This window comes from Trichomycterus rosablanca, chromosome 12, assembly GCF_030014385.1.
Source record: "Trichomycterus rosablanca isolate fTriRos1 chromosome 12, fTriRos1.hap1, whole genome shotgun sequence".
Classification (NCBI taxonomy): domain Eukaryota; kingdom Metazoa; phylum Chordata; class Actinopteri; order Siluriformes; family Trichomycteridae; genus Trichomycterus; species Trichomycterus rosablanca.
In genome coordinates, this window is record NC_085999.1 from 32769611 (window position 1) to 32792037 (window position 22427).

Genomic DNA, 22427 nt, shown 5'->3' on the forward strand with positions numbered 1-22427 from the left:
TTGAGGATGAAGCATGTAGGTTTGAGGCTTTCATACCAACAATGCAGGTACTGATGGACGTGGTGGGAATCTGCATTGACTGCATTCACAATATCTAAAAATTCACCATCAGACTTTATTACAGCACTAGACTGAACTAAATCATGATGAACTTAAAATTAATTCTTTACTTGTCATATTGTTATAATGTTTGTTAGAAATAATACAATTTTTACACATCTAGTTTATTTAATCCAATAATAATACATCCGATCGATCCTGTAGGACACCAAGGAAGATGGAGGTCTCTGTCAGGAGTCTGGTTTCTCTCAAGGTTTCTTACCTGTAATATTTGGGGAGTTTGTCCTGTTGCGCTTGGCCGTTCATTAGGAGTTTTTGGTTCTGTATTCAATGTCTGTTGTAATTCACATAACGTGATATCTAACACTTTATTCAAGTAAACAATCTCTACATTATTTTTTAGCATTGTTCATGAGCAGTATTAATGACTTCAATGTCATATTTCTAGTTCTATTTATTTATGCAATTTCTCCCTTTTTCTCCTGATTAGCCTTCTTCAGCAGGGGATCCGGACTGCGTTCGAGGAGGGTATATTCACCTGCTCCACACCCCCTCTGACACGTGCCCAGTACCTTGACCCCTTCTTATTCGACCAAGGACTTTGTCCGGTAACCAGGGTCCTTGCACAGCGTTTGAAGATACCACCCACTTTATTAGTCTGGTCTTTTCCCACACAGCAGACTCGATGGCCAATTGTGTCTGCTGCAGGCACTGCCATTAGTGCCTGCTAGATGGCGCCCAGCCAACCGATAGCAGAGCTAAGATTTGAACCAGGGTAGACCCTCAGCTCTGGTGTTAGCTACATAAATGTAATTATTTTTGAATTATTCTCTATATGTTTAAAGACAATTTATCAATCCTCTACAGGTAATAAAGCTTAACATTTTATGCACATCTGCTTTATCAAAAAAGTTTTCCTAAAAATCTGTAAACAGTCATTATTACATCCTTTTAGGTTATACTGTATTAGATTATTAGGTTAAGACATCTAGTAGTGCTGTCTTATTCTGAGCTAGTCTGACCGTAGCATCTGAAGGTATCTGCAGTAAACCTCACAGCTAATACCTAATACCACTATTGGGCTTACAAATGAAAACCTTTAGATGTCATCATGCCTCACAAAATCCCTTCAGGCATAATTCTGGCTTTCTTCACAAGCCGAGCCAAATATAAACTTTTTAGTGGTCTACAACAATGTTGCATGACTTAAAGACGTACAAAATAATTTCCTCCAGTTTTATGTAAAACACTTGAAAATTGTTTTGTCTGTCTTAAGCTGAATTATTCATTAACAAATGTATTTTTCTTTCTGCATTATTCATGGCTTAGCTGCATGCTTTCAATTACTGTAAAAGCATGTCTGGCTGCTTACATGTTTAGCATGAAAATAGTGTGGTGATTGGACAAAGCCGTGAGCCCTGGCAAATACTGAGATTACTTCTGATTTCTGATGAGACTGGTAACGCCAGTGCAAACAGGAGGCACAAGATCCCCTTATTTCAGCTGCTGTTTTTGTAAATATGATACCTTGTGTAACATGCCACACTGTAACAATGAGCCTAGTTAGAATTACAGCAGGTTGAAACGATGTGGTTAGGAGTGATGCTCTAAAATCCAATCACATGAACTGCTTCCAGAGTCTCGTCCTTATTATTTACAAACAGAAATACACAATATGGCCAAAAGTATTTGGACACCCGACCATGAGCTTTTCGGAATTTAAAGTATGTCTGTGGGAATTTGTGTCCATTCAGTCAAATGAGCATTTACATGGCTGGGCACTGATGTTGGTAAGAAAAGCCTCAGTTGATGTTCCAGTTCATTTCAGAGCTGTTCAGTGGGGATGAGGTCAGGGCTTTGTACAGGCCACTGGACTTTCTTCATGTCTTTATAGACCAGGCTTTGTGCACAGGGGCACAGCCATGCTGGAAAAGGAAGGGGCCTTCCCTAAACTGTTGCTGCAAAGTTGGAAGCATATAATTTCCTTTATATAATTGATTTATTCCAGCCTGTTGTTGTGGCTGAAACACATGAATTCAATAATTAGAAGGGATGTCCCAATACTTTGTCCATACAGTGTAAGTGATTGGCTGAAATACTGTATAAGACAAGAACTTTGTTGTTTTGTGCACTTTTGTAAATGTTTATCCGTCTGTGCTGTGCCAATAATTATTCTCTCTTCTGCTAATTAGTTTGGCTAAATAGTCTATTGATTGTGTTGATTCTGTGCTGTTTTGTGTGTGATGCCTCATCGATGATCCATTTTACATCTTGTAGTCACGGCTTGCACAGTGGTACAGCAGGTATTGTGGGTGCCACACTGTGTCTGCATTTAACGACCTGGGTTCAATCCTTGCCTCTGGTTACTGTCACTGTAAAGTTAGACATGTACTCTCTGTGTCAGTGTGGCTAACCTTCTTATTTCCTTTTTAAAACAAAGGCATTACCAGGAGGTGTAATGGCTACTCCTAATTCTCCCTAAGCAAGTGTAAGTAAGTAAGCATGTGATTTCCTGTGATGTATTAGGTGTATACAAGCTGGATTTTTGCCTTAAAACCCAGTAATTCTGGCATAGCTTCCAGGCTCCCTCAAGGTGCCAGACAGTGACCCTGAATATAAGCACTGAAGAAGACTTATTGATTAATAAAAGAAAGTGCAATGGTAATTAATTAGGACTTTGTTGAAGTAAAGGACAGAACGTGCACATACCATGTTAGTGTGTTTTTCACTGTATGTGGCTTTTGCCTGTACAATCTCGAGTTCTATTTGCTTTTAAAACAGTTTATTTACCAATCTGTTTAGTCATGGTAGTAGTTAAACACTGTAGAGGATACAAACAAACATTATAATCATGAAATGCTGTTGGCATTTAGATTTACCAAGTTTAATAAATAAATCTTCTGTTTGTTTATTGTAGTTGGTTGAGAATTTTTTTAAAAAAAAGTACATAATTTGCTGCTTATCTCAAGCATTTTACAAGATTTACATTTTTTTATTTAATTTTAATCATCACTTAGGGGCAAGGCACAAATGCTCTGGACAGGGTGCCAATCCATCGCAGGGCATATCTCACACCAGGCATAGCTGTGTAGATGCCAGCTGAAAGAACTGGATCTGCAATGATCCTGACCAGGATAAAGCGGTCTATGTAAATGAAATTCAATTCAATCCAAGATGGTGTAATACAGGGTTTTTAAAACCCTTGGGTGGGTTGCGAGCCAAAAAAATGGGTCGCAAAAAAAAAGTACGATGAAATAAACTAATTTTAAAAGGTACAAAAAACAAAATAAACTTGTACACGCCCCCTTGTGAAGGCTTTAGGTTACATCTCGTAAACCATTGTGTGACCAGATTGTATATTTAGTTTTGTGTTTGTATTGATGCATTGTTTGTGTTGCCAGGTCATGGTAAAAATCATAGACAAAATGTGGGTTTTTAAATTTTTAAAAAAAGTTTTAAAAACCCTGCGATAATAAATATAGTTTGTACAACTACCTCCCATTTCCTCCCACACCCAGACAAACCAGTGAGTACAAAGCCACTCTGAGCCACAAAGCCACTCACCAACCAGCACCTCAGAATCACAGGACAATTCCACTTCCAGCTACAGCTGAAAATTTCTGACTTTAAAAGCCCATGTCATCTTAAATGGTAATTCTGAGTAGAATATAACCCTGGGCTTTTAATGTCTCCCTTCAGAAACTCTAATTTAAATAGATCAAATTGAAGACCAAGCTAATGGTGTGAGGGACATTAAAAGAAATGTTTTTCATTATTAATCAAATAGCTGTTTGCTGTGTGGCTTTGTGTGGCAGGTTGTACTAATGAAATTAAATGGGAAAAAGAAGAAGGTGGTGGTGTGGCTAAATTATGACCCTAAACGAGTTCTAATGCTTCAGCTATTGCTTAAGCTGCATGATTTAACCATGAGGGGGAGCTTGAGCTCCTGTATGAGGCTTTGTTAACTGTGTCTGTTGTGTGGGGGGTACGGTGTGTGTTTTGGATGTGTGATGTCAGTAATTCTCAGTGCACTAAATACTTTTTTGCTCGATTTCTGTACACATCATCACCGTGACTGTGCAAACAAGCGAGAAACTTCAGATTCTCTGGTAAATGCACAAACAAACCATACTCATGATTGCTCTAATGAAAGGACACTTATGAGCTTAGTACATTAGGAGAGAGAGAGAGCGAGAGAGAGGATAACACTACCACTTTAGCCTCAGCAACTGCGATCTGACTGGAGAGCCTGTGATATTTTCCCTCTTCCTCTTCCCTCCTTCTATTATTTTCTCCCTTTGTTCTTTAGCCCTCCCTTCAACGGAAAGCTTTAATTAGCTGTAAAGAATCACACCGTATGAGCAGGTCCTTTTTTACTCCCTTTTTTATCCCCCATTCTCCACTGATTCCTCCTTTTTGATGACATAATAGAGTCATTGTCGCTCTCCCCCCTTACACAGCCCCAACACGCCAGTAATAACCATGATATTGGCCAGGTGAATAGGGAACAAAGAAGCACTCTATTTTCCATCCTAAAACACACACCCACTGCTCTTTTCTTACTAAGTACCCCGCAGCTCTTCTCCATAGCTGGAATCAGAGATGAGAGCCACACACACACACACCGGCTTCATTTCTCTTGGGAATTGGCTTCAATCTCCAAGATGAATCTAAAGTCAGTGTAATATAAGCACATCGGCAGGCCATTTCCCGTAGGCATTCAACCCACAGCCTCTTTAGCTTCCTCTCGCAGCTCTCCTGCTCTCTTGTTCTCCTATTTTCTCTCCATCCCATCTCCTTCTCTCGCTCATCCGTCTCTCTGTGGGCCTGTCATCAAACCACGGTCTCATGCGGGGAATTCAAGCCGTGGGAGACCAGACTCATACCTCTTCATCCTAGTGTTCTAGATATGTTACACTGATTGAGTCAGTTTTAGCACAACTGCTGTTCATTTTTCGTATGCACTGGTTTATTTACTTTTACTTAAGCACAGAGGCCCAGCTGAGGTTCCATCTGCACTAAAGCCTCACAAACAGCGGCAAGAAGACACTAATTACACACTGAGTTTAAAGAAATGGGTTGATTAAAAAATGTTCGTGTCAATCATCCACCACGCATTTCGTGTGACGGTTTCTTTATTAGTTCTGCACTGAAGCTATGACGTATGAGCCAAATAATAATCTATTTAATTTTCATGAATATATGACTAAAATCATATACATGCTTCAAATGATATTGAAACTGCAGATGAGTGACAAGTTCATTATATCAAACCTGAAGAACTGATTGGAAAAATATGAATAGTTCAAATGGGCCGATTCTAATAGATCGGCCTGATTGCATGTCTTTGGACTTGTGTGAGGAAACCCTGAAATAAAACCCACACGGACACAGGGAGAACATGCAAACTCCACATAGAAAGCACCCTGGACACCCGGCTGGGAAATCAAACCAAGACTACAGCACTACCCACTGCTCCACCGTGTTGCCCCTAGATATTTTTACAATAAATGAAAGTAGGTATGGAACACACACTTTCATCTTCTTATTAATATTTGATGAAACAAGCCTCTCAAACACCTTACATGGATAAAAACTTATATAACTAAGCTGCATCTGGAGTTTTGACAGCTCTACAGCATTGAGACTAGGTAGAAGAATAAGAAATGGCTTTGTTTGAGCATTTCAAACACTTCGACTTCTGTGTGCAGTTTATACTCGTGTAATTATCAGCATAATTTGAGTCTTCTAGATTAAGCACAAAAGTTATAAGCAAACATTAGAAAGCTAATCGACTGTATTTTGGGGAATTGTTGGCTGCCAAGTAGCATGAGGGCTTACACCTTTTAATAAAGGAGCAAAAACAGGTGGAGCAAGCAAACGTAAGAGACAATACTGTTACAAATACATAAAAAGAATGGAAGAACTCTGAGAGGGTTGTGTGGAGAGAAGCTGAACAGTGTGTGGCTATATAATTATAGACAACACTTTTGGTCAGTTGGAATCCAAAGAACTAATCACTATAGATCAGGTCTTTTTGTTTAAATTGGCCTATACGTGTCAGTTTAATGACCTACATGTCAGTCAGAATGAAGACAGTCACTTTCTGGTGAGAAAAGGAAAAATAAAAGAGACAAAACTGCAAACAGATCAATGTGAAAACTGATCAAGAAAGACCCTAAATTAAAAAGAGAACATGAGATCAACTAACTCTTTAAATAGACAGATATAAATTATGTATGTATTGTATGAGACATTGGAAATGAAGCTGTTTTTAATAACTGACAGATGTTTGAGGTGATGTTGGGAAGTTTTGTTAATGTATTATTTTTATATTTATATATATTTATATATTTTTTGCTAAATGTCTCCTTTTATTTCAAGAGGGCAAAAAGCATGTTGAATGATCTGATATAAAAGAGAACACTGTTACAAAAACATAAAACTACACACACAGAAGAATCAAAGATAAATACTTTAAGAGAGGTGTGAAAAGAAAACAAGACAGAAAAAAACAAGAGAAAAATTGGGAGGTTGTGTATTTTAGAACACGATTTTGGATTTTGAAGTACAGTACACAAGGCTGAGCCATTATGCCCTTTCTGTCAGTGTGAATAAAGGCACTTACTCTCCTCTAAGAGTGCAAAAATATAAAATATTAAAGTAAAATAAAAAACAATTCTATTACAAATACAAGTTATGCTGATAAATAAAAGAAAAATCAAGCCTTAGAGAAAGAGAGAGACACGCAGAGAGAAAATAAACTAAAAAGCGAAAGAAAAAAGTGAGTGGTTATGCATCTAATCTGTTGAGTGGAACCTTCAGTACTTGTGCGCTACATTAACTTTATAGATTTTATGCAAAACTAACGATGAAACTACATTAAAGTAAAACGTCTCGGCTAATAGATTTTATTTGTGAAAATGGAAACGCTGCGTACTTTTGTTTTGTTTTTCTTTGCTAAACCTAAATTCAACCTGTCAGATCAAACAAGGCCAGTCACTTTGTGATAAGATGACAAAAAAGGGCCAATACTGTTAGAGAGGAAAAGAGCAAAAGAGCAGGTATGAGGAGGAAATAGGTGGTATTAGAGAGAAATGTAGAGAATGTAGAGAGAATATTAGAGAGTTTATGAGAGAGAAAGATGAAAAGTGAAACAGTCAGATAGAGAGTAAGAAAAAGAGAGAAAGGGGATTGGATCAGCGGTGTGTGATTGTGGCACTGAGAGAAACAGTAGATAAGTGTGTCTCTCACACGGAGTATGCGCAGCCCTGAGAGGCGGTTCACATTATCCTCCATTACGGTGCGCATTAGTCTCAGCTCTACGCTCAGCCATTCACTCTTAAAGGTCACGCCAGAAAGTGCCAGCACCTGAAAGGTCATGTTGGCTCTTATATGAGCATGTGCTTGATTAGAGCCCAACCTCACTGAGCCTGAACAGACAGACAGGAGAATGCAGGTGAGACAGGGAGCTGCAGGTGAGAGTGGGAGCCGACGTGGAGCTCTGTGTGTGTGTCTGTGAACAGAAGGTGAGAGGGAGACAGGGAGCGAAGGGTGATGCTGAGAACCACGGGTGTGTACTATGAGCTTGAGTCTAGGAGTCTGTCTGAAAACCTAGAGAGCTGCCTTTGCTGCCTACCTGGGCAGCTGCCCACGTAGAGAGGATTTTAATAAGACATCGAATTTATAAGGCAGGTTATTCAGACCCACTATGTAGACAGCAATTACGGCAATTACGTCACTGCAGTTTTTACTTACTACACTAACACAGTTAGCCTCAGGCCATTCAAATCAATTCAGCACAACCCACTAGCTTGCCAGCTAACAAAAACGAAAAAAATGAATTAAAAAATGTATTTACATTTAAAAAGAACTTGTTGTGCCGCACTGAATTCTGGGATTGCCTTTACCTATAAGAAAACATTGAATGCTCCCTCATTATTCAGTCAGATTATCACTTCAAAATAAGGCACCTTAGTAGGATTTGAAGGTATTTAAGTATTTAAGTATTTAAGTATTCGGACAGCCTTCTTCTCAGGAGCGTGTAGGATGATGTAAATGCTGTCTATGTAGAGAGATTAGAGACTAGAAGCTGAGGTTGAGACTGGGAGTCCTGGTGAAAACCAGAGCTGAGGGCAAATCAGGGAGGAAGCAAAGTGAGCATAAAGCGAAGAGAGATACAAGGAAGCAAGGGTAAAGGTTAGAGACTGGATGCCAAGTCTGGGAATGAAGGTTAAAGTTCAGGGTCTGACTGAGAGCTGAGAATCTAAATCAGAATCAGTAAGCTGAGGTTAAGATCACAGATAGAGGTGAGGGAGAGGATATTTTTACATAGAAAAATATTAAAATAAAAACATGATTTTTTAAAACTTTATAAATACATTGCTTTGTAAAACAGTAAAGGTTAATGTGATCATGTTTTAACTAAAATAATGTTTTAAATTATTATAATATAGTTCATTCTGTTTTACCTCCTACATGTTTCTGCTGTGGTAGTTATTAAACTACACATTGTTCTGATTCTTGTAAAATAAGGTAAATTATGTCTTTTTTTACATTTACATATTTTTGTGTTTAGATAGTAATAAAGGTTTGTATGCCATGCAGTTTTTATGTTTGCTTTATCAAATGTATTAAATGTTCTCTGACTTTTGTGGATTACATTCACTATTCATTAAAAATTGTTGCATAGCACACAGTGCTTTCATCTCACAAGAAGGGCTTGGGTTTGATTCCCTGACCAGGGTCCTTTCTGTATGGACTTTGCATGTTCCACATGGGTTTCCTCTGGGTGTTCCAGTTTCCTCCCACAAGTCCAAAGACATGCAGTCAGATCGAATGAAGCTACTAAAACTGCCCTAAGTGTGTGTGTGTGTGTGTGTTTGCTCTGTGATGGACTGACGAAATGTGTGGGGTGTTATCTGGTTTTCTCCCAATTAATCAGACCCACCACAACCCTGACCAGGATAAAGGGGTGGTAAACAGGCAATGAATGAATGATTTTAACAAACATTTAGATTCTGTGCTTGTTTTATTTTCTGTTTGCTGTTATAATGTGTTTTCAAGTGTTTTTCACAATCAGTTCAATATAAAAAACAAAGGATCGGGATCAGGTCCACACATGCACACACACTCTCTCTCTCTCTCTCACACACACACACACACACACACACACACACACACACACACACAGACTGAATGGCCAGTTTATAATGATTTACTACTAAGTAATAAACTGGGCACTCTTTTTTTTCTAAGTTTAAAAAAAATCTTCATTAAAAAAAGAAACAGAACTGTGAATAATGTAGAACTGATATTGTTACATTCTCATCACTTTTACTGAAAAACTAAAGAAGTTAATCTTAACTGCCAATCAGAACTACAACACATCTGCACTGTATGGAGTGAGCAACACTTTCAATAACGTTACAGCCGATATTGTGCAGGAACACTATTTATTTAGAGAAATTCCTTTATCGCCCGAGGAGGCCTGGCTGTTGCTAAGCAACAACAGTATTATTTTTGGAGAGTGTGATTAATATTAAGTGTCCTTTGAACAGCACCACAAATACGCTCTCTCGGCTTGGAGTGGGTGTGTGTGCATGAGCCAGAGTGTTGTCATCTCTTAACTTCCTTAGGGATGTAATAGAGAAGAGTCTCATTCGCTTTAATTGAAATGTAATTCGATTCAAATCAAACAAATGTGCTGCACGCAGACGAGGCAGAGTTTCCCCGTGACCTCCCTCCTCCGCACTCCCTCTTTCTCACGTCTCCACCATGGCTCGCAGAGCTCTGACAGGAAACGGCTTCTGCTTACGTTCTTGTTTTATTTCCTCTCTTTTTGCACCTCTATCATCTCTTCTGTTCCTACTGTGTATTTCTGCTCCGCTGTAGATTTTGTGAATTTCTGCATCTGTGTGATGGTTCCTCCAGTCGATTATTGCTGCAGGCATGTTGTAGTATATCATAGGTTCCATTGTGCAGGCATAAAGAAGATCCTCTCCCACACACTGCTAGCCTGCCCAGGCTTCTGAACACTTTTTGAAACATGAGTGTGTTAAAGTGGATGTGTTTGTACAATAGGTCTGGATGTGAACGCAGCATGGAGCGGCCAAACACTCAGCAGGAGACAACAGTACTGACGGAATGCCCCTAGAAAATGTTTACTGTTACACAAACTGACTTCTTTTAAATTACTATACAATTTAAGCATACCAGGGATTTAAAAAGTATTCTACCCCCTGACTTTCACAGGTTTTAAGAACAAAATTAATTCCATAATAAAATAAATTATGAAAACACTTGAGAAAACTGTTTGTCCCTTTCCTAGATGAACAGCATGTCTATGCTCGAATGTACAAAGAAACATCCATATAGACAAAGTTTGACAAGTTTGGTAGAAGGAAAAGAACCCTGACCTTACCCCATAAAACACCCTTGGAATGAATTGGAACACTGATTGAGAGTCAGGCCTTCTGCTCCAACATTAGTGTCTGACCTCAAAAACGCATGTTTGATAGAATGGGCATAAAATCACAAATCTTGTGTAAATCCTTCCCAGAGGAGTAGAGGCTGTTAAAGCCATAAAGGCGGTTGGGATCAATATTATAGTGCATGGTTCTGAAATGGGTTCAGGTGTCCATCAAGCTCATGGTCGTGTTAGTGTATGTTGTGTAACTTCATGTAGCCAGCTTTCACATTCAGCTTAAAATGTAGAAAGAACGGCTCAACATAATAAAATAAGTTAGTAATCAGAGCATTAGCATTAACAACATGGGATTACAGTTCAGAAAAGAAATAGATACACTTGTATACGCGGCACTGTTTACACGTCCCAATTATATTTAAAGAGTAGTGTTATTAGGCAATGGATCCCATCACAGATGTGGATAACTACATGCAATCTCTGTTTTGCAGTATATTTTTAATCCATTGTGAGAGTCAGATGGCTTAGAACATTATTCTGCCTCTACAAATAAAGCATATGACACTGATGATTGTGCTACATCAAAGAACTGGATGCTTGTTTTGGTCACTGATAGGATGTTATCAGCTGGATTATATAGGACTAATTATGTTTTGGGAAAATCTTAGTCCCCCCACACAAGGCTGTTTGACTCTATAATTAGGGTTCCACTGAATTCATGGATCAATGTGCTTCATTTCACAGACCTTGTTTTTTTTTAAATCACAGATTTCACAGATTTTTAAAGAAAAAAGACACATTTCACAGCAGTCATTAAGTTACACATAAAATGAATGATAGAAAAAATGGAAGCTACAATACACAGCACAGCTACCTTAACAGTTGAATGTAAACCTAGAACATCCAGCGACGGTGCGAGGCTCTGACTCAAATACGAAAATACTTGTCCGTGTTTTAACACCTACCCCCCCCCCCCCCCCCCCCCCCCCCCCCAACATGCATCCACAGAATTGGTTGGGAGTGACCTGAGTCATCAAATGAAAATGTTACACTGCTAAACACAAACCTTAAATGTTGAATTTCACAGCAAGTTACAGCATATTACAAGGGAAACGGCTTCACTGTTCGTAACGTGCCATGAACTAGGTAGGGCCTTAATTATGATGTATAGCTTCTGGTGGCCAGAAAGCAAACAGATAGCAAAGATAACCTGGAATTACAATGTATGAAAGATGATTCTTTTGGAATTTTAGAACCTCGTTAGCTGGTACTAGAAATATGTAGAAATGTTGTTGTTCATCATATACACCAAGACATTAAGACCACACATCTAACATGCTGTCAAAACAGCTCCAGACCTGCTGAGACATGGTCCTGTGGTATGTGATACCAGGACATGACCAGCAAGTCATTTATCTTCTGTATGTTGTAAGGTGATTCACCTGACACTGCATCCTAGTGCATCTCCTGCAAGGGTACACGATGCACACGTGCCTGGTCATCCACATGATCTTGTAGATTTGCCAGACTAGCTGACCATCTTTCATTGCTCTCAGCATCCAGTTCTGATGCCTTCATGCCCACTGTAGGTGCTTTTGATGGTAGACAAGAGTAATCATGTGTACTTTGACTGGCCTGCAACTAAACTGCCCAATAAACAGTTTTTTTTTACTGTTGCATCAATGAGTCTTGGCCATCCAGCAACCTGTCGGCAGGTCATGGTTCATCCATTCCTGGACCACTGTCAACTGGTACTCACCGTGGCTGCCTGTTTGGAATATCTACAATATTCAATATGTGTACAACAAGTAACTACAGGCCAACACTTAATATATCACTGATCGAGTGCTCAGGTGGTGCAGCGTTAAAACATGCTAGCACACAAGAGCTGAAATGTCAAACTTGTCGGTTCAAAGCTCAGCTCTGCTATGGGGAGGCTGGGCACCTACACGAACAATGATCGGCTTGTTGTTCACGGAAGGTACCAGAGGGGATTCCTCATAGCTAATGCAATTACAACCTCTGATGGCTGATTGATGGCGCCTGCACAGAGACAAGGGATAATATGGACAGGGTGTGTCTCTCCGTACACAAAGCTAATCCACATACGATACGAACTCAGCTCGTGCAGGTGAAAAGATGCAGTCGGCTATTGCACAGGAGGGGGCATGTGTTAGTCAACATCAGTAGATATATATATATAAATATATATATATATATATATATATATATATATATATATATATATCACTGATCTGCACAGACACAATAGTTGCAAATTAGGCATTGCCAAGCACATTTTGTGGAAGAGGGCGGGGGTTGGTCCTGTCTGCTCGGTGGATATGCTACAAATGAGGTAGACAAACATTAGATTGCAAAATACTGGAGTACAAATATCAGTGTTCCCCCCAGTGCATAATATGAGATCAGTAGTAACAAAGCAAACATCATTTCCACTAAACCGTGGTGTGTGTGTGTGTGTGTGAGCGTGCCCTCCCTGGCAGCCCCTAATAACGTTATGATGGGTTCAGCCTAAGCTCATTCCTTCCATCATTCCACTCCAAAAATGACTTATCCTCAAAGCTCATTTTTCATTCCTTAACGCACAGTGTGAGCTTTATTATATAATGCCAGTATATCACTCTTATTGCAACAGATGTGTGAGATTTAACCACACTCCTTCATGGCACACAGAACTCCCACCAACATTATACAGCTGACAAAAAGCACTCTTCCTTCATAGGTCTTTAAATGTGGCGGTGTATGAGTCAGCGCAGAGCTGGGCCAATTATTCGCTAATTCCGTTGTGCTTCTGCTCCCTTTGATGGCTTTCTGTAGCTCTTTCTCCCTCTGTAAATGCTTTCTCTGTGTAATTAGATGTCACCAAGAGCTTACACCTATTCTTATCTTAGCCAGGAAGGTTCTGTGTGTGTGTGTGTGTGTGTGAGAGAGAGAGAGAGAGAGAGAGAGAGAGAGAGAGAGAGAGAGAAAATGCCAAGCAAGAGAGTGGACAGGCATGCAGTCAGACCGACAGGAGCACACACACACACACACACACACACACACACACACACACACACATGCAGTGAGAGTTCTAAGGCATCACATGTGTAGCACTCTGGAGCCACTGTGCAGTCCTGTTTTCCCCCCTCGCTTTGAAGCAGGAGCAGGTCCAGAGTCTGCGCAATATGCTCCATTCCGCTCTTGTAGGCAACACACACGCATGCTGACTCCTGGCCAAACAAACAGACGCGCCTCTATCCAATGCTCAAGTGAGCGCACGTATATGCACGCATACACATCAATGTGGCGCCGTCGTAAATATTTCAGCAGCACATAAAGCCACTATTGTTGGATGTAAAGGATTTGTATTTCTGTCTGGAGCTATAAACAGAGCAGCACCGTTTATTAGTGGCTGTTTATTTCCTCCGACACCAAGAAACTTAAACCCACAACGATGCTGCTTAGCTGAGCAATAGTGAAACTCCTCATGAAATAAGTGCAGCACGGAATTAATCTAGCTGTCTGATCAACTCCCAACACTTAAACCTGCATAACCAAACAGAATATTTATCATTTTGAATTGGAAATAAAGTAGAAGAAATGTTACAATGTGATATTATAGAGAATAACCAAAATATGGATCTTAGGTTAATATAGTCGGAAAAAAGTGCATTTATCCAAATTTATTTTTATATTTATTATAAATAGATTTTAAAACATAATAGATTGCATAAACAGTAAGTTAGCAGATGATTTATGTATGTTAAAACCACACAAAAATATGCCTTCAATAAAAAATAAATGATTATATTAACAGTATTACTTATAATATTTAAACTAGTAAATTTATAATATAATGAAAGTAAACATATATGGTTATAGGGTGCTTGGGTGGTGCAGCAGTATATTACACGAACCCACTATCACTATGATCCAGGGTTTGAATCCCCAGCTGTGCTATTAGCCTGTCAGATGTCTAGATAAAGATATGATTGGCTGTGTCTGGAGGAGAGACTGAGGCCCCATGATGGATTGGTGTCCTGTCAGGGGTGTGTTATTGTATTGTGCTCAGTGAATGGGGAAAGCTGCACCCCCTATGACCCATTTTTAAAACGTGAGTAAACAAATGAAAATGGCCAATTTTATTAAAAACAAAAGAGAATCAGAAGACTAGAAAAAGCGACCCACTGTTCTCCAGTAACATTATTGATTACAGATTTTATGTGGATTTTAAATGGTTAATAACAACTTAGCTCTCCAACGATACTCAACCCTGAAAACGTACATATTACTTAAAGTGTAGCTCCTGAAAAGCAGTTAATGTAATTACTGGATCATTTGCATCATGTAAATACCTGAATAATAAGTAGAGGAATTAATCAACAGGGGACAGGAATGCGCAGTGGATTTTCTTTGTTCATTTTTTTCAAACTCAGGAGAAAGTAGTTCCCTTCATCCTCAGTCCAACAGAGCCCTGCTCATTATACTTGTTTACACATGCACACGTGTTCAGTCTTACCCATCTGCATGTCCAAGGTGAGAAGCTTGTTTTCAGGAGGGAACAGAATCTTTGGAGGCTCTTCAGTCAAAGGAGCTGTAACACACACACACACACACACACACACAAGTTCAGAGTTAAAGCAAAACATTTGCAGCATGGTGCATCCCTGACATTTAGCAAAAAAGACAAGAAATTACGACATTAAATATGTATAACAAATTAACATATATAAACCATTATGCAAGGCAGGAGTACACTGATCTTCTCCAGAGAAGCTACCCATACTGACAGGATGAGCAGTATTTATCCAGTCTCTTTTTTCTGCCCAGTCCTGCCAACTGCAGTCTACAAAGCACAAGCTTGTGAATGTCCCTTAAGCTTCTAAACACCAGAACCAACAGCTTGCAGTAATAATAATAATCATCACCAAGGTGTCTAAAGCTGCGCTGTCTACTATGGGCTGATTCACTAAAAACCAATGTCTATCTATCTATCTATCTATCTATCTATCTATCTATCTATCTATCTATCTATCTATCTATCTATCTATCATCTATCTATCTATCTATCTATCTATCTATCTATCTATCTATCTATCTATCTATCTATCATCTATCTATCTATCTATCTATCTATCTATCTATCTATCTATCTATCTATCTATCTATCTATCTATCATCTATCTATCTATCTATCTATCTATCTATCTATCTATCTATCTATCTATCTATCTATCATCTATCTATCTATCTATCTATCTATCTATCTATCTATCTATCTATCTATCTATCTATCTATCTATCTATACATACATGACAATATATATAGATAAATGACAATTAAGTAACAGCACAAATGGAACAGGCTAGGACTGTACACACTGTAAAGACATTTTTTATATATCTAAAAGCTGTTTGTAATTCTATTTTTGCATTTTTCTTCAGACTGCATGCAGACCTCCACCCTGACCAAGGAGAGCCCCAGACTATCACACGGCTCCTCCAACACACATGCACTGTTCGTCTTACCGAGAGCCCTATAGCGTACAGAGAGTTACACACTGCAAGATGGCATCCCGACGCGCCAGCAGAGGCTGCAGTTGCAGTAGTAATAAGGAACCTATTCAAACTGCCCTTCCTCAGGCACAGTCAATTGTGCCTGTTGGATACCAGCCAGGTTAATATCACAACTGAGAGCTTAAAAGCTTAAAATCAGTCCACTGTGCCACATGGGCACCTGCAAAGTCTACAGGACGTTAGAATGACTATTGAACTCACTAAAGAACTACCAATTCATAACCAGATAGATCACAGATATAAAATTTTCACACAATGCCTTTTACACACACACACACACACACACACACACACACGCACACGCACACACACACACACACACAATTGCACAGTCAGTCTCTATCATCACTTTAAAATCTCTCCTCTCTGTGTAGGCAGGCTGCAAATTACAGGTCATTCCTTCCAGCCCAGCTCAGCGCTCCTTCCCATTTCCATCCTCACTCTCTCTCATTCTCTCTCTCTCTCATTCTCTCTCTAGTTTTCTTTCTCCTTGTCCTTCACTCGAAAACCTGCTTTAGCCTTATTTGTTCAGTTACAGTCATGTAAGCACATGCTAATACAATGAACCACTTCTTGCCTTCTTGCTTGTGTATTTCCTTGTGTGCAGCAAGTAAGGTAATAGAACATGTACGAGTAAAGCCTTGGATGTGTGAATGACAGAAAACTGATGAAATTAAGACAGGTTTATTAAAAAGCACGGGCGTATGGGTTCTGTTTCAGACTGCTTTTAAGCCTAGGGCGTGTGATGCTGTGTGTGGTTAACAGACGGGGGCAATGGTGACGCTTTAAGCTGTATGATCGCTCATCCAAAATCCAATTTTCCTTCACCGGCGGAAAGCGCACTGGACCTTCCCGCCAGATTAGTGCGGCCCAGTGGTGGACGGCATGCGGCAAATTAATGAATTACTCTCACACACACATGCACACACACTTCTCAGGCAGAGCTTTGCACCAGTGGAAAAAGAACACTGAATCAGCTTTCATTTATAATACTCTTATTAAAAAGCACCAGTCTGTCCACGTCTGTGTTAACTCAGTACTGTTACTTTAAAAGTTCTTGTCCAGAAAAAACCAAATCACTAAGCTTAGAAAACAACTCAGAAAAAGTTAATGAAGTTACTAACAATCAAGCAAAAATGTTCAAGTTTTAAAGGTCAATGAGGTGACAATTCTCTGGGAATTCTGCCCATTAAAAGCTCATTCTTCTTCTCAGTAAGGATGAGTTAAAAAATGTAATTGTTGTCATGCACAGCAGTTAGCCCATGAGATTCAACTATAATGAAGCACAAATTGGAAAAAAATGTGTGCAGTGAAACAGAAAATATTCAGTTTAAATTGGGATCAAGTAAAAATGCAAGTACCACCTGTCTAAAGCATGCAGAGCTAAACTACTGACTACAATTAAGAGCTTCTCTCCTGCTACTGGAATATATATATATACACTGATCAGCCATAACATTAAAACCACCTTTTTGTTTCTACACTCACTCCATTTTATCAGCTCCACTTACCATATAGAAGCACTTTGACGTTCTACAATTACTGACTGTAGTCCATCTGTTTCTCTGCATGCTTTTTTTTATCTACTTTCATGCTGTTCTTCAGTGGTCAGGACCAGCACAGAGCAGGTATTATTTAGGTGGTGGATCATTCTCAGCACTGCAGTGACAGTGACATGGTGGTGGTGTGTTAGTGTGTGTTGTGCTGGTATGAGTGGATCAGACACAGCAGTGCTGCTTGAGATTTTAAATATCGTGTCCACTCACTGTCCACTCTATTAGACACTCCTACCTAGTTGGTCCACCTTGTAGATGTAAAGTCAGAGAAAATCGCTCATCTATTGCTGCTGTTTGAGTTGGTCATCTTCTAGACCTTTATTAGTCGTCACAGGACGCTGCTCACGGGGCGCTGTTGGCTGGATATTTTTGGTTGGTGGACTATTCTCAGTCCAGCAGTGACAGTGAGGTGTTTAAAAACTCCATCAGCGCTGCTGTGTCTTATCCACACATACCAGCACAACACACACTAACACACCACCACCATGTCAGTGTCACTGCAGTGCTGAGAATGATCCACCACCCAAACAATGCCTACTCTGTGGTGGTCCTGTGGGGGTCCTGACCATTGAAGAACAGCATGAAAGGGGGGTAACAAAGCATGCAGAGAAACAGATGGACTACAGTCAGTAATTGTAGAACTACAAAGTGCTTGTATATGGTAAGTGGAGCTGATAACATGGACAGTGAGTGTAGAAACAAGGAGGTGGTTTTAATGTTATGGCTGATCGGTGTGTGTATATACGTATATATATTCATTTTAATTAATTTCATTTGAATTTTTACCACCTTTTTATCCTGGTCAGGGTCACAGTGTGTTCAGTTTTCCTGGAAACATTGGGCACAAGGCAGCAGGAATACACCCCAGACAGGACTCCAGTGCATCACATGGCTTCATCCATTTACTTGACTGTGAATATTTGATTTTGAGAGAACATGAAGGAACATGGATTGTGCCTAAAATAAATGATTAAAGTGCGGCTATTCAGAGGTGATACGAGACAGGCGAGGCATGGAATCACCCGAGGCATCAAGCATTAGGCGTCCCTAAAGGGTGATACAAAGTAGGAAGATCCCTGTAACCACTGATGGGTAATGGAACCTCTCTAAAAGGCTTGATTGTGTTAGCATGTACTGTACGTGACTTGGGTCCATTTGAATGAGAGTGTACTCTGTCGACAAAATGAATCGAAAAAAAGAAAAAGGGAAAGAGAACAACGGTGATAAGAACAAAGGGACTGAGGAACTGTGAGTGTAAACCATACTGTAATGGAACATTATCTGTACATCCCTTCTAACAAACATGCTTGTACAATATTGCTATTGGCAGGGCATAACCTTAAAGTGTAGCTTTTTTCAGTTCTGTTGTGTAGCTCTTATGTTAGCTTAGGTTTTAGTCCTAATGGGTAAGTGCTGTGTCCACTGCTTTAACAATAATGTAAGATTACTAACAAATAATAATGAAGAACACTTAGCAGAGACTGTAGCCTGGACTACATTAGGAGGAAATGCAGCCAAACTGAACTGGTAACAGTTAGAATATTACAGTGCTTTATTAATCCATTTGTAATCATCACACACTGTGATACTTCACACAATGCTTTACAACTATGAATACATGAAATGATCTGCATTAGTTTTCATGGTCACAGCACCCCTGAAAATAATTCCCTTAAACAGAAGTAGTGTTTATATTATGAGGTCTGTAGCTGGTTTTACTACAACAACAACTACTAGTACTACTACTACTACAACTACTAATATAACTATTACAACAATTACTACTACTATTACAACTACTACAATTACTATTAGTACTACTAATACTAATACTACTGCTGCTACTACTACAACTACAACCACTACATCTAGTACTACTACCACTACTACTACAACTACTACTGCTGTTACTTCTTTGTTTCTACTACCACTACTACTACTACTACAACTAGTGCTACTACTTCTCCTGCTGCTGCTACTACTATTATTTCTTCTTCTACTACCACTACCAGTAGTAGTAGTAGTAGTAGTATTGGAGGTTCTGTTGTTTTTGTAAGGATTTTTGTTCTTCCTTTTCTCCAGTAAAATGAAATGCACAGACCAAACCATAAGTCATATGATCATGAGACTAAGTTAACGGGTATTAGTCCCTCCTGCTACTCAGGCACTCAAGCTCAGCCCAACTGGCCCAGTGGTGGCCCTATAGGGGAGCATCAACTTTCGAGGTCCATATTTCCTACCCTGTATGGCATAAAGACAAAATTATTTTCCCCCCTGATTACTTGTCTCATGCCCTAAAAAGTAAAAAAACAAAAAAACAAATAGCTCAGTTTCTTTGCCAGATGCCAATCAAAACCATGGTAAAAACACCAGCGGCAAGCATAAAGCACACATACACAGCTCTTCTTCAGAAAGCATTGCACTGATCACCAAACTTCAGAGGCACGTAGCATAGAAGGTTTGTACGTTATAGCAAAAATATGGTGTAACTTCAGTGCTAGGTGGCGCTATAACATGCAAGCTAATGTTACTCAAACAAAGATTAACAAGAAATTTTGCTTCAGGAACAGTCCCAAACTTACATACAGGGCCACAATGAGCTAATTTGTGCTTGGACCCCAGAATCCCTGCTTGCCACTATATTTATTTTTATTCTTATCATTATCATTTAATTATATATAAGATATAGATGAGGATTTAATTATATATAAGGAAAAGATGTTATGGGGAGAGAGTATATCTGTAATAAAAGTAGCACACTAATCCAGCCCTGCATTAGTTTATGCTTTATTTTGTCGCATAGCAACAAGCAACGTGTGGAAGAACTGGGATCAGAAACGGCTTTATTGTTTACGTTCCAAAGCTGTTGTATAAAAGTAATAAAACACTCAAAGTTGTGTTACTGCGAATAAAATCACAGTTGTGATGATCTGCTGCAACCAAATTACAAGCATAGTTTTATTAGTTATAACACACTCCCTCTTGTCTTGTATTGTTTAAATATGCATCTTTATATAAGGGAGGGAATCTAATTAGTTCTTATTGTATCTTTAATCAAATATTTAAACACAACATCAACAAAAAAGTCTGAGAAATTTAGAATCTAAAAGTGTAACTTTTTAGTTGTTTTTGTTCATAAAGTAAAACAATAATATGAATACATGCTGGCCAAGGATGGCTGCAGACTAGCACACGTCCTCTCTGACATGTGAAGCCACGGTTGGTTTTCTTTACCTGACAGTGGTGAATTCTTACGAATGGAGATTTCCATCCCAGGCTCTCTGTATCCATCAGCCATTCATGTCAGTGCCTCAGCCAGAAAGCTTTTTGACTCTTTTTTTTCTCAGACAATCAGTTTTGACATTAAGGCACAAGACGAGGCCAGGTGAACCATTAAGACTCAGGAATTAAAATGTAGTGTCACCCCGAGTATCTTTAAAATATTCTTTAAATTGTATGAATTGGTTTTGGCCTTGCAATCATGGTGCAAACTGTGCATCAGACTGGGTTTGTTTTGATTCCTGATTCCTTTTTGTAACTATTTATGATGTAGTTTTTAACAAGTAAGAAGAATGGCAGGAATGGAATCTGACCTGACATGTTTTTCATTGTTTGCCAGCATTATGACAAAGCATAGTGTTACTACAAAGGACCTTCAAAAAGTTTCCGCACTTTTATATTTTGGTTGGAAACAGTAATCGGTCGTGTCTGAGAGACTGAGAGAGAGAGCTTATAGTCCGGATTGAGTTCTGTCTGATTTCCACCTTTTTGGACGTTCAAAGAAGCTTTAAGGGGAAGAAGATTTTCATGTGATGATGATGTGAAAGCAGCGGTGCATCAGTGGCTACTTGCTCAACCAACAACCTTTTTTTGCTGATGATGCTGAGAAAAATGCATGGGAAGGTGACTGTAGAAAAATAATGTAATTTGTTTTTGAAATTCCTAATAAATAGAGTTAAAAAAGTGCAGAAACTTTTTGAAGAACCCTCGTACATTAACCATTTTATGTGTAAACATATTTTTTATTATTATATCGAATTGATTTGCATTTTGTTTTTTGCTTGGGTTATTTTCCCTAACACTAACATTTCTTAAAAAGGAAGGAAAAGTAGGTGGAAAACATTGTGTTTTATATGCTAAACACTTTCATTAAGAAAATGCAGAAAGAACTCTGAGGCCTCCTGGGGGGAAGGTGGCAGTGAGATGATTTCTTACACGTCCACTTCTTTGTTCCTGCTGAGAATGTTGGAGCTGTATCGTGGACTGGCTCAGGACTACAGGCAGGGTGTGATGTAGGGATGGCGTGGCGTGCAGGAGAAAAGGTAAAGAATGGAATGAGAGCCAGCGCTGTGGGTGAGCGGTTAGAAATGGCGAGGTGAAATCTACTGAAAAAAGTAAAGGGGGGGGCAAAGTGGTCCTCTATTTAACCTCTACCTCCCTGTGTGTGTGTGTGTGTTTGCAGTCTGTCTCAGTGTAGAATGTACCCGCATGCATGTACACGCTGGCAGACTGTTCATGTGCTTTGTGACAGACAGATGGAGAGTAGTCATGGTACAGACTCCTTCTGAGATCACACACACGTGCACACAGTAACAGTAAGCATCTGCAAGCCCGGGTTCTGGTGTGTATTACACCAGTTTCCCTGCAGTGTTTGTGCTGTGCAGCGTGAATAATAGAACTGATCTCTGAAAGTTGCCTCAACCGCTGGAAGCTGTTACAATGCTTTTCCATTAGCGCTCCAGTGCACACTCGCTCAACACGACACACCTCAATACAATACGCGGTCCTGCGCGGCATTACACACA

General features: G+C 39.4%; 1 protein-coding gene across 1 annotated transcript in view; it reads right to left on the reverse strand.

Annotated features, from left to right (window-relative positions):
* il1rapl1a (interleukin 1 receptor accessory protein-like 1a) overlaps nucleotides 1–22427 on the reverse strand; it is a 147034-nt gene that overhangs the window by 17281 nt on the left and 107326 nt on the right. The window contains exon 6 of the mRNA XM_063005967.1: nucleotides 15009–15083. Within this exon, the coding sequence (XP_062862037.1) occupies nucleotides 15009–15083 (75 nt within the window). The remainder of the gene's footprint in view (nucleotides 1–15008; nucleotides 15084–22427) is intronic.